General features: G+C 41.7%; 1 protein-coding gene across 3 annotated transcripts in view; it reads right to left on the bottom strand.

Moving 5' to 3' along the window:
• Positions 1-13,218, bottom strand: part of Eip78C (Ecdysone-induced protein 78C) — a 398,272-nt gene that overhangs the window by 173,276 nt on the left and 211,778 nt on the right. The window contains exon 1 of one of the 3 annotated variants that reach the window (XM_083126569.1): positions 2,011-2,941. The exons of 1 other annotated variant lie outside the window; for it this stretch is intronic. In XM_083126569.1, the coding sequence (XP_082982695.1) occupies positions 2,011-2,524 (514 nt within the window). In that variant the 5' untranslated portion in view covers positions 2,525-2,941. Of the gene's footprint in view, positions 1-2,010; positions 2,942-13,218 lie in introns of those variants that run through there. One more of the 3 variants, XM_083126568.1, reaches the window with a different exon arrangement.

Below are 13,218 nucleotides of genomic sequence, written 5' to 3'. Positions count from 1 at the left end.
CGTCAGAAATACTGCTCACATTCAGGCCACCGAAGTTTCCGGATTAGATTCCCGGTCTAATCAGCGTCGTGATTAGGCAAAGTGACAGAAGAGCGAACGCGAAGTAGGAAAAAGACCAAATGCTTTTCCAGGTTCATTATTCGATGAAGAGATTAAGCTTGCCATTATCTTTATGCAATATCCTTGTACGATTTGAAAAAGGAATCGTCATAATTTGGTACCCTTCCTTCAGTGGCGTAGCAAGGGGGGGGGGCGACTTGGGCGACCTTCCGAAGCCTCGCATCTAATGGGGTTCATACAAAAAAAATATTAAATAGAAGTGAGGGGGGAAAGATGGAAAATGCTAATTTTTGTAGGCAACAAAATTAAAACATTGTTTTTTTTTCTGGCTTTAAATTCTAGTTAAACGTTATAATACGTCAAATCAGGGGCGTAACATACAGGCGGGCGGGCTCTAAGCCTAAGGGGGGCCCGGAAAAAGTAAAAATTGTTGTCATATTTCTCATGTGAAACATTTACACAAAAATTCACGATAAAGAAGTGGCGTGGACATTTTTACCCATTTACTCTTTTCTCGAATAAAAAGCAATTTGTCTTGTCCTTTTTTCTTTCACTCTACCTTGAAATCCCAATTTCAATATGTTAACAATAAAGCACCTCCAACTACCAAGAAGCAAGTGCGAGGCATTTAAATACTTGGATTTTGCAACTCAAGAAGGCAATGGATTAATATAAGCAGTTCTTACTTCCTTCCTACAGCTTCATATTTCAGCTCCCGGAAAACAAAGAACGACATTTTTAGGGTTAGTGAAATTATTAAATATCATTTTATTTAGTGATTTGTTGTTATTAAAATATAATAATTTGCTGACGTATCCCTGATGATTTTCTATCGATTCACATTGAAATTTCAAATTTATAAACGGATGGGGACCTCGCATTTTAATCTTGCCCAGGGCCTCGCGATATGTTCCTACGCCACTGCTTTCCTTAGGAATGACAGTACACATATCTATGGTATGCTCAGCCTCCTAATAATTACATGGGAGACAACCTTAGACCAGTTTACTTCCGTTTATGACCAATATTTGCCACAAAAAATATATGGCGTACCTATTTTACCCCTGCCCTTACCACCTCGCCTGAACACTTGACAACACGTGGCCAATCCACGAGGTTACTTTAGTAAGTTGCTATCAACATTATCGTAGTGAGAACGATAGAATTACTGGCATGGAATCCGCTCCGTGGCATTGAGCAACTCACTCTGACTGCTGGAGGCTCCAGAAACGATTTTCATATGCGAGCCTTCAAGGGTCAATGAACTCGCTCACTGTAACAGTACATCAATTTTTCAGGTCCTCGAATAAAACGTATACGGGCTATTTTTCCCTCGCGCTTGATGGTAGCTGCAAAAGGCGGTGATTGAGGGAAACCCTTTTCGAAACAGCAGCACTGTAATTTGAAACACGTATCGGTTATGCTGTTCATATTGGTAGAGGTGGGAAGTATGAAGTTAGATGGATGCGAACGATTCTAAAGTGTTTGACTGTAAAGAGTGACCACTTTTTTGCTATTTTTATTTAATTGGAATGGAAATTTGTTTTCTATAATTTCAGGCCAGCATTTATTCCGAAATTTTGTTGAAGAAACCTACAAATATCTAAAAAACAACATTATAATCATTCTTTGAATCACTTTCCTGTCTGTGTTGGTCACTTGCGAAAAACAGTCGTCTTGTCAATTGTAGTTATCTTTGGAAAGACACGTGATAGATATGAAACTTCGTAAATGTTTGTGTTATCATGCTAAGATAGGCTACTAGATACTGAGATGCCCCATAAACAATCGAATCCGAGACCCTTTGATAACAAGACGGCATTAGAATAAGTACACTGCTTTAATTTATAGAACTTCAAGAGCAAATGTTGTCCAAATGGGTCCCGCGTGGTATAAACACCGTCACTTCCTTTATATACAAGAAATCATGATGAATGTAAAGAATCCTACCTTGTTTGATGATCACCGGTGATTTCTGTCCCAACGCCGACCCTGGCCTTGGTGACGTCACTCTCAGGGGCGTGGCGGTGACAATAGTGGTCGCCCCCGTCACTAGTTTAATGGGGTCGTACAGGGACGCCGGGGGCAGAACTGCGAGGGTTGGGGTCGGCGTCGTGCAAGGGGGCGGTGACGTCGAGGGTCCGAGAGGGGTGGAGGGAACCGAACCCACGGAATTCGGACTCAGGTCGCTGAGGGATGAGAATTTCGTGTCCTCCGATCCGGGGTTGACGTCGGGGGTGAGCGGGGCGGGGCTGAAGAGGACCTCCGAGGCCATCGAGTCGAACACGCATGACGAGGGTTGGTCGTCGAAGTCCTCCTTTTTGATCGACTGGGACGGGGTGTCGAAGAAGCTCAGGTTGAAATCGGTCGTCGTGTCGAAGGTCACCTCGGCAGTGACCTTGCTATGGTCGGTGGGTGTCGTGCCGATGGTGGCCAGGGACTGGTCGATCTTGAACACATCCATGATCGCCTCATGTACACTCTTGTCCACCAACCAACACAGTCTTCTCTCACTAACAAAAGTGTGGAAAATGTAAACACACACACACGCAATGCACTTGCAGCAACACTCACTGTATCTTTTCTCCTCTTTCCCCCCAACGGCAGGGGTGTCACCCGCAAGGAAAGCACATGTGACGTCACGACGTTGCGTTGGGGATGCGTCTCGGGGGCGACTTCATCGCGAGGAACGTGCAACAGGTGGGAAACACAAGCGAACCAGCATCCCCAGTCCTCCGCCTAGCGTGGAATGCCTCTTCCTCGACTCGGCACGGCTGTGTGTGTGTGTGTGCTGTGCCCGCCTGAAAACTGGCAGACCGGCTCCCAGCAAAGCCACAGTACCGTTGCAGGTAGGAAAAGAAAGGTCAATGCCCGACTCGCTGGTTCTGTGCACGAGGGGGGGAGGGGAGAGGCGTGTAGAAAAAAAAAAAAGGCTTCGAAAGGGATCTACGCTGAAGATTCACCCTCTCTTTCAGCCCAGCGTGGGCCCAAAAAAACCACCCCCTCGCGCAAAGCCTTCAGACCAAACCACACTCATGTATCGCGCTGCTATCAAGACGGGAGGACGAGAAAAGGGAAGGGGGGAGCGGAGGAGGAGAGGCTCACGGCAAACACACCTCCTCAGATAAATGGACAACCATAGTTCGTCGTGATATCCGAAGGAAAAGAAAAGAAAAAGCCACTCCAGATTGTCTAATCAGTCCAGTTCAATGTTCACATTCCCCGCGATTCCCTATATCCTTCATTCGAGCGCTGTTTTTGTTCTTCCTCGGGAACTAAGGCTGGAAACATACACAGTGAGTGAGAGAGAAAAAAGGAAGGCAGCAGGAAGTGGGAATGACGCAATAATCAGAGATTGTTGGCAGTGTGAGCGATGTCAGTCGCCATGTTCATCGCTTTCGCTGGAGCGACTCTTTAGCTTTTAAATCTGTTTGTTTACGTTAATTTCCATTTCGCTTCCCTCATTGCGTCCGCTCCGCAGTTGGTTTTTTATTCAATCCCTCTTTAGGCACTCGGTCCGCCTGCGCTGGACGCACATGTTTTTTCTTATTTCAAATTCACCATTTACCCTTCCCGGGATTCGAATCCTGGTTATCTCGACATCTCTAGGTCATACATAGGAATAGGATTTTGATGCCTTTGCATCTCTCTGTCCGAAAGGTACGAAGTACGTACTTGAAGCATGGTTTTGGCGGAAGTGACGTCACCTAGTACAGTTCGAAAGCGCCAAGAACAGGAGTACGCAAGTGCATAGCTCGCAGTGCAGATGGAAGCTGACTCGGTCACGTGATTTCCACACTCGTTGTTCGTTTGTTTAAAATCGCGGAGATAGAAAGCCAGCAACACAGGTTAAACATACGTTATGGGTCAGCAAGTTGTTGGTTAAAGTGCTTCTAATGTGTGGAAATGTATGTGTACGAACATTTGAAAATGCAACGTGATTTCTATGGTGAAAAACAAGTGTTTAAAACGTGGGGGAAACAACGAGTACTCAGTTTTATCTACTGGTCGTATTTGGCGCTGCAGTCGAAGTGCATTTCGAAAGACTTTCACTTCCAGTTCACGACTTGAAGACCGCACTCCAAGACCATACTAGGCGGATGGTCGCTTCAAGTACGGTCTTGCACCTTTGGGATACGGCCTTAGAAATGTAACAGCTTCCTTTGTGACTAATTAATGCTATTAAGATAAAATTGGGCCACCACGATTGTGTAGTGGTAACGACGTCCCCTTGAAATCAAAAGGTTCCGGGTTCCATACCTGGCTCTCGCGGTTAGCGCTCTCGTCTTTGATGCGAGCGGTCCCGGCTTCGATTCCCGTTGGGAGAAGTAGCAGCCTTCAGTCTTGTAAGCCAGAAAACAGCGGTGATAGGATTCGATGTTCTGCCCAAGCGTCAACCAACGAAAGCAACAGTACGAAAACTAAACATACCCGATTAAAGCTCAAATACGATAGTTAAACCAGTGCGGAACATTCTGGAACATCGCGTAAATATTGTACCTGTTTATCCAGATAAACAATGACGAATTGCTTCTTGTGGAATAACAATTGACACGCCTCCATTGTTTGGGCTTCTGGGAGATAAAACCTTATCTTATCTGCCTCTTAAAGAGCGTAACGCCAGAAAGTTTTCCTTCCCAAAGTGCATAGCAATGGCACTCGCACACTCCACAAGACTCGATAATACACATTCAGTATACTTATTATGCTCAATCGAGATAAGTGTTCCTGCAAGGTCACCCGGTGGGGATTGTCATCAGAAGAGTTGCCAAGTGTAATTCCCGCCACGGTAGACCGTAAGTGAAAATATTTTAGGGCTAGTAATTTTTAGAACTTCCTTAGGTGTCTGCATAAAATGTTCCAAGGGTGGTCAGAAACGAAAAGTTGTGTGTGGTGTACTTTCACTTCATACTTAGGCGTTGCTGTAAAAAATGCGACAGAGGATGAGGCAAATAAGAAATAAAAAGGAAAAGTAGATTTACACATACAGAGAAAGATAAGGAAAAGCAAGAGGAGTGGCAATGAACAAGAAAGGAATCAGGCAAAAAAGAAGGGAAGAGGAAGTGAAATAAAAAGAGACGGAGAAGAGACGGAATGTACAAGAAACGACACAAGAATAGAAAAAGAAAGGAAGAGAGTAAGATAATGTTAAGGAAAAGAAAGGAGTGACAGATAGAAGAAGTGAGAGATAACCAGAAACGGTGAAAGAGAGAGAGAGAGAGAGAGAGAGAGAGGTAAAAAAACTAGAAACGAGACAGGAAAGGAAAGGGAGAAAGAAAGAGAAAACAAGGGAAGAGAAAGAATTGAGAAACACAGAAGAAATTAGAGATATGCAGATAAAAAGAGATAATTGGAGTAAGAGAGAGAGAGAGAGAGGAAAATTATATAAAAATGCGATGAAACAAGACACAGAAGGGGAGAGATGAAAAAGTAGGAAAATAAAGAAACAAGACAGAGGGAGAGAGAGAGAGAGAGAGGAAAGGAGATAGGACGCGCGACAGAAAGACAGAAAAAACACAAAAGAAGATCGAAAGAGAAACGAGAGAGATAATGTGGATATGAACAAGAAATGAGACAAGAAAAGGGAAAGAAAACCTAGTAAAAGGAAACGAAGATGAAGAACATTGTGTAAGCAAGATAAAGACGCGCTAAGACTGGGAAAAGAAGCCGGAAATTTGGAAAGAACATACAAGCAAAAGGTAGAAAAAATAATAAGTTGACAATTCTTCCTTATTCCAGAGATCACGCGTCACAAGTCATTATTATACTAATAGAAGAATCACATGGTTTTATGAGTTCCTTAAAAAAAGAGGGAGAGGAAGGACTTACACTTATATAAGTGAACAGGGACCTATAAAGGCTACACGATAAGATAAGAAAAAATTGAGTTACAAACTCAACTTGAAAGACACTAATAGTGATGAAATAGGCTCTTGTACGCACTTGAAGGGATATTTAAGTACTTATAAAATACAAGTTCACTAATAGAGTGACTCTGTGGAAAACACAATCTCAGAGAAAAAGTTTATTATATTCATTGATGGTGCAAATAAAAAGAAAATCGGAATAATATACAGGAAGACTGTATTATTCGCACAACGCTAAATATTCCAGAAATCTATCTCATGATAGTTGATGTCATCATATCAACGTTTCGGTAATTGTGTTACAGCAGCGTTATCGAAATATTTATTAGTAACTGAAACGGAAACGAGTAGCTTTTCAAATATAACTATGGTTACTCTATTCGTTAAAACAAAAGAAGAATGGTGGTTTAACTTTTCTCAGAATCCACTGGCATAGCAACTAACAGCACATGTGTGTGTGTGTGTGTGTGTTGAGGGTGTGACGTATGTTTGTATAGTTTACGTGAATGAGCCGTGTAAAATATATGACAAAGCAAAATGACATGTTACTTATTTCGAAAAAGTAACAGCATCGGAAACGCATTACTCTTCCAAGAAAATGAAAAGTAATTTGTTACTTTCTCGATTATGGTATTACTGTCGGAGCATCATGGTCTCTTGGTTGCTGTCATGATTTTCAATGTAGGTGGTGAAAGTTCGTATTTAGAGGGTGTAAGGGTAAATTTAGAGCAAAAATGGCAATAAATTGGACCTTTGCAAAAACAATTTAAGGGTTGTTGAGGGCATTTTTTGGTGTGTAATGTGTGTTGTGGGAATGTAGATAACCACTGGTAACCGTAGCGGCTTGTAAAACTTTTTTGGGGAGATTGAAGCTTGTGAATGATCAGGCCATACCGTAATAACTGATCTCTCTTGATGGTAGTTGTCACAATTCTCGTCTGAAAAGTTTGTTAAAGTCCATTTTGTGCTCAAATGAGATACTTAGGACTGGTCCTACAGTTTAAAGTGAGATCCAAACCACTGTGAAAGGTGCCTCCACCTGAGGTCGAACCAGAGACCCTTGATAAATCTAGTTTCTATCGACAAGCGATCAAGATCGTAAGATCATTACGGGCGATCCTGATCAATAACAATCATGAAACAAACCTATCAGTTATTAATACTCAATTCTTTTCATTTCACAAGCGAAGAGGAAGAATATCCATTCTTTCACAAGGGCTTTTACATAATAAGAGTCGAGTGCGTGGATAAGGATTGAACAAGGTCACTCTGTTATCATACGCTTCCATCAGGGTTCAATGGCCTCCCGAATCTCTAGATTTTTTTCCCTCTTTCATTTATCAGGGAGCTTTGGTAAATTCCCGAGGAGGCCTATTGTTCATAGACATCCAAATGATTTGTTTACGAACATGAATAGTTAGCTGGACTCTGGGAGTTGATACTCAAGTACAATAAGTGCGTACTTCGCATAGGATGATTGGTAGCCATCAATACTAACAAGTAGTTTAAAAGTACGCATAGAGATCAGGCACGTAGTCAGGGGGAGGGCTAAGGGGGCTGAAGCATCCCCTCAAAATCTCACAAATATCTAAATTAAATAGAGTATATTGGTAATTAATTTTACTTCCATATCAGGATTAAACATCTTGCATATTAAATAGGGCTGAGCCGATACAACTTTGAACCGATACCCACCGATATCGATGCCGATACTTGTATAATTTCAATTTAAAAGCCTAACTAACTAACTAACTCTCTAGCCTTCTTAAACCCGAAGGTTCATGGCTGCAGCAACACAGGCCTTCATCTGTCCCTATCTTGAGCAAGATCTATATACTCTTTTAAATCCCTACCGATTTCCTGTAGGTACATCTCAACGTTGTCCCTCCATCTTCGTCTTGGCCTTCCTACAGGTCTCTTACCATCAGGTTTCCCAACAAGAATCCTGTAAACTCCTCTTTCATCTCCCATTCGTGCCACATGGCCTGCCCACCTAAGTCTTCTTGATTTAATTATTCTAATAATATCTGGACACGAATACAAATTATGTAGTTCTAAATCATGTAACCTTCTCCACTCACCTGTTTCCTCATTCCTTTTAGGCCCAAAGATTTTCCTAAGGATCTTATTTTCAAATACTCTCAATTTATGTTTCTCTTTCAATGTAAGGGACCAAGTTTCACACCCATATAATACCACAGGCAAAATTACTGTTTTGTATATTTTAACTTTTGGTTTCTTAGATATTAAACGAGAAGACAAAAGTTTATGAAGAGAGACGTAACATTCATTTCCTGAATTAAGCCTACTTTTTATTTCTTCTTTAATATAATTTTAATTTGTTAATATTACTCCTAAGTATTTGAATTTGGAAACTGGTTCAAACGAGTTGTTATCAATAATTAGATTTTGATTATTACCTAACACTTGGTTTCGGCCTGTAAGCATATATTTAGTTTTCTCTTTGTTAACTTCCAAACCTATATCTTTAGCAGTTTTGAAAAATATTTTAGCATTATTCTTAATTGTATTTATATCATCCCCTAATTTAAAAGCCTAATTATATAAATTAGTAAACGAAATTTAAGGAGAGAATGAAAACTTACCAGTCTCTTGCTTCTATAGCAGGCGATCGATTTCGGTACAGTGATATCACGACGTGTGCAAATTATTTCTAAAACAATAAATGTATAGTTCTATTGCTTGGCATGGAAGGAAATCCAAACCCATCACTACACTTTCCAGAAAGTAAGTGCCATCAACTGTCAATCAAAGAAAATTATTCCCTTGTCGCCAAAAATAATAAAAGTAATCATATTCTCTTTGCTTGCCGCGTTCCCTGTTCCGCCAAAACACGCCTGCTGAAACCCAGTTATCCAGGTCGGGACAAACAAAAGTCTAAAGTTGGAAAGGAAAAGTGGGATTAGCACAGGTACGTATTTGCATTTCCAGGAATATGCTACGTACTATGTCTGAGACACGTCCACCACTCACATGGGCGATGACTGTTTGGACTGCGGGAGGTCTATAAAGAGAGAGATGTCCACAATACACCAGGTGCCTCGTTGGCTACCAGAATCTCATTGGGATTATTGTTACACGAGACGACATCTGTGGGAAGAAAGCCTGGTAGACTTCGAAAGAACTCTTACGGGGAAAATTTCACCTTACCCTTGATTTGCAAGATACTTTAGTACAAGAGTCTTATCGCGGTGGCTCAGTCGGTAACGCGTCTGACTACCATGCTAAAGGTCCCGGGTTCGATCCCCGGCCGGTTCAAATCCGGGAACTTTTCTAACGTTGGAAGCGGCCCCGGCGCCCACCCAGCGTCGAATGACATGGGTACCTGGGGGAAACCCTGGGGGGTAAAGGCGGTCAGGGGCGTGATGCTGATCACATCATCCCCACTCACGATCGGATCAAGAAAGTGTGGGGCGTTACATCCACACCCCCTATACGCCTTCATGGCGTGGTTCTAAGCACAGGGGAACACTTTACCTTTTTTACCTTTACCTATGGGCCTGATAGAGACAGTTGTCCAACAAACCCCCCTCCTCCTTGGGAATTTTTGAGACCTCATTATAAGCCTTACCAAGTGAGAAGCATTATAAAATATATTTTTGTTAAAAAATAATGTCATAATTTTGAGCATGGGTAGAAAAACACAGGGCGCCATGTCGCATGAAAAAGTTCACCTGCCGCCTTAATTTTCGAATTCAGTTCTATTTCTTTTTAATAATTAAAGTTCAATCAAGGAAATTTCCATTGCCTTTTTTTTAAAAAAAAAATAGAAATAACGAGTACAGTATATGTTTTTTCGTCGTTTTTGTGTTCTTTTCTGTATCATTGAATCAGAATAATAAACATGCAGTTATATTTTTTTTACACTGGTGCTAGACAAATAAAAATCTGCAACGATATGGTAGAGTTGGCCGTTTATTAAAATGTATTGCATAATTATTTATGGTGTTACAGGTAGAGAATTCTTTAGGGAGGCCACTCCGGCGTAAGAATTAATTCATTTTAATCCAATCTTGTATTAATTAATACATTAAATCTCTTAAGGACACATTACAAAATGTGTAGCTTTATCTTAGTTGGATTCATAGCTTTCTACGAGAGGAGGCTGATAAGTATTGAGCCTTACCCAGAAAAAAATGAGCTAGAAGGCTGAAATTTGCAGCATGTACTGGTCAATGCTTCTATATGTAATGGTGCAAAAATCGACATTCTATGAGTTTAACTTCCCTTTGTCTTTCACGTCCAAAGTGAAAATGGCAGCACCTACAGAAAAGCTCTCTAAAGGCGTCATCCTGTTGCATGACACTGCCTCGCCACACACTACAGGTGAAACAATGGCGACACTGACCTCCTTAGGCTTACAAGTGTTGCCCCATCCACCCTATTCGGGACAACGATTTGGGAGTGTTCAGGAGGCAACTAATGCTGAAAATGAGTGGTTACAGCAGTCGGAAGAATTTTATTTGCAGGGACTTAAGCTGCTTTAGGACAGATGTCGCAAGTGCATTGACTTCCTGGGGGAATATGTAGAATACTGTGGCAGTTACAGATTCCTAGCTCAATCATTCTGGGTAAGGCTCAATACTTATCAGCCTCCCCTCGTAAATCTGTATTAAAAAAAGAATAAAAAAAAAGAAAGTTTATGAAAGTTTTAAAAATGCTTTCTCACATTCTCACTTAGGTGGGCAGGTCATGTGGCACGAATGGGAGAGGAAAGAGGAGTTTAGAGGATTCTTGTTGGAAAACCTGATGGTAAGAGACCAATAGGAAGACCAAGACGAAGATGGAGAGATAATGTTGAGATGGACCTAAAGGAAATTGGTAGGGATGGAAAAGAGTATATAGGGACAGATGGAAGGCCTGTGTTGCTGCACCCATGAACCTTCGGGTTCAAGAAGGCTAGAGAGTGTGTTAGTTTCTCACATTCTCGCCCATGACCAGTCTCGGCTTGCAATTTTCTTCCCCCCTTGAATCTCTTTTGTGATATTCATCGTGATTACACGCGATTATCAATCTCATTCTGGGTTCCCACGCGCTGCTCACGTTCTACCACCACCCCCTTCCCAACATCCCCCCAACTCTCTCATCTTCTTATCCATATTTTCATCGTCAGTTGAGATCTCGCTTCAGCGGCACGGCGCGTCCACACTTTTGCTTTAACCAGTTTCCTCCGCCCGAACAAAATCGTACCGGAAGGGTTCGCTGATGAGGCTGCATCCCTCATATATTATTTGTGAGGAACATATTCACTTACCTCATAAAATCACTAACTCTAAATGCACTAAGTGTTACACATGACGAGAGAATAGCATGGCATCAGCCACATAACTTTCAATTATTGTAATGCGATAATATCTTATCCCTTTTTGTCTCCCGAATCTAAATGTGGATTTTTCGGGGAAAGGGGGAATCAGGCTTGAGCCACTGGTTAATTTCTAGAAATTCCTGCATGAGGTAAACTCGCAACCAGGAATATTTCTTTAAAAGAAGCTTCGCAATACAGAAAACCAAGCGCCAATACGCTTTACAGTTCTTAAGCAATAAGGGGTCAATGTTAGGGTAGCCCGACTTTTGAATCACCCTGTGTGTCTGTGTATGTGTGTGTGATTCACCCCCCCCCACACACACACACATATATATATATATATATATATATATATATATATATATATATATATATATATATATATATATATATATAATGTATGTATGTATATATAGGGGAAGTAAGTTTATGGACAACTTATTGTAATGGAACAAACTGAGTATATGTTTTGTCAGGTCGACTTAAAAATGTCAAAATATGTAGAAATAAAATTCAAAAACTCTCTCCTTAGGGTTTGAGTTCTTGTTTAAAAAAGTCTATTTTATGTACAGATAGGTTAATCGGAACTAGACCTACAATTCAAAGTGGGGGGTCCGAATCGTTATGTGCCTCCGCCCTGGACAGCTTAACTATAAGACGATGATGTTACCAGTACTACGCATCGGGAAGACTCTTTCTCATTGAAGGTATGTATGTGTGGTTATATATTGAGTTTTGATCGTCAAAAGGCCGAACTCCGTGGTGGAATGGTTATCACAACGCGTTAGGACGCCGGGGTCCCGGGTTCGAATCACGGCCTGTGCATAGGTGTTCTCTGTGAGTGTACAGTCACGGACACTTCTGACTTTCAATTGGATCATTACCACCCAGAAGTGTCCGTGATTGTACACCCAACGGCAAAGAAAATGGTAGACGAATTGTCCACCACTGGCATTCATGTCAATTCTACAGTGAATTACTGTAAAACAAAGGAAAAGAAAGGATAAATCATGAATAACGGGGGAATCCGTAAAAATACGCCCTGGTTTAATTTTCAGGTACCCGAACATAAGCGCATATCTCCGAAAGTATGCGGGTGGAGAAGGGCGTATTTTCGGAGTTTCCAACATTTTCGTCCATCAACGTTTTAACCGGTTTTCCACAATGCGATGGAGAATTCCGATCCTTAAAAAGAACCCAGGTTGCAGAATGAAAAAGGGTGAAAATAGCGATGGAGAATTTTGCCTACTATTATCTTTGCCGTTGGCTGTACCTTGATCAATTTCATCATATCATCCCTCATCGTCGCGATTCGTCAGCGACGCTAAATGACAAAAATCAAGAGATCGTCAAAAGAAGGGACTTACTCGTATGCACAAGGGAATATATCTCAGGAAGCGTTTGGTGCCACATTACCACCGAGCCACTCTGACGAAGGGCGCACGAGGAAGTGTTGGTGCCACCGCATACCTACGTGCCGCTCGTAAGGGTGAGCGCAGAGGAATGAAAATTCGGCTTTTAGTGGATTCCCTCGCCGGTGGCTTTTTACCTCATTGCAGGAGCAACGGCCTGTTCTTCCATTCGGAGCAATACCCCCCGGTGCACAGCAAGGACGTACACTGATCCCCACTCCACTCCATGAAGAGCGATCGGCCACTGACGTAAAACCCCGATGGCTGCAACGATTCCTTACTCGAAGTTTTTGCAACTAGGAAATCGTCGGTCAAAGAAATGCTTACAGACGAGTAGGAGTATTGGGGACACGTGAGAGAAAGCAAATGTTAAGACTTTCGCCGACACTGTGAATATCTCCAATCATAAACAAACAGAAAAAACCGATTTGTTTCAATTAACAATACACGTTTGGTCGAACTTTATTGGTAACCAAAACAAACGTAACAAAAATCTTGTACCATTTACCAAATATGATAATTTTGACAAAATGTTTTGGTAACTCTGAGGGAG

Source organism: Lepisma saccharinum, chromosome 8 (genome assembly GCF_977018435.1).
Source record: "Lepisma saccharinum chromosome 8, izLepSacc3.1, whole genome shotgun sequence".
NCBI lineage: Eukaryota > Metazoa > Arthropoda > Insecta > Zygentoma > Lepismatidae > Lepisma > Lepisma saccharinum.
Note: the sequence above shows the minus strand (reverse complement) of the source record. Positions and strands in the feature narration are given on the sequence as shown.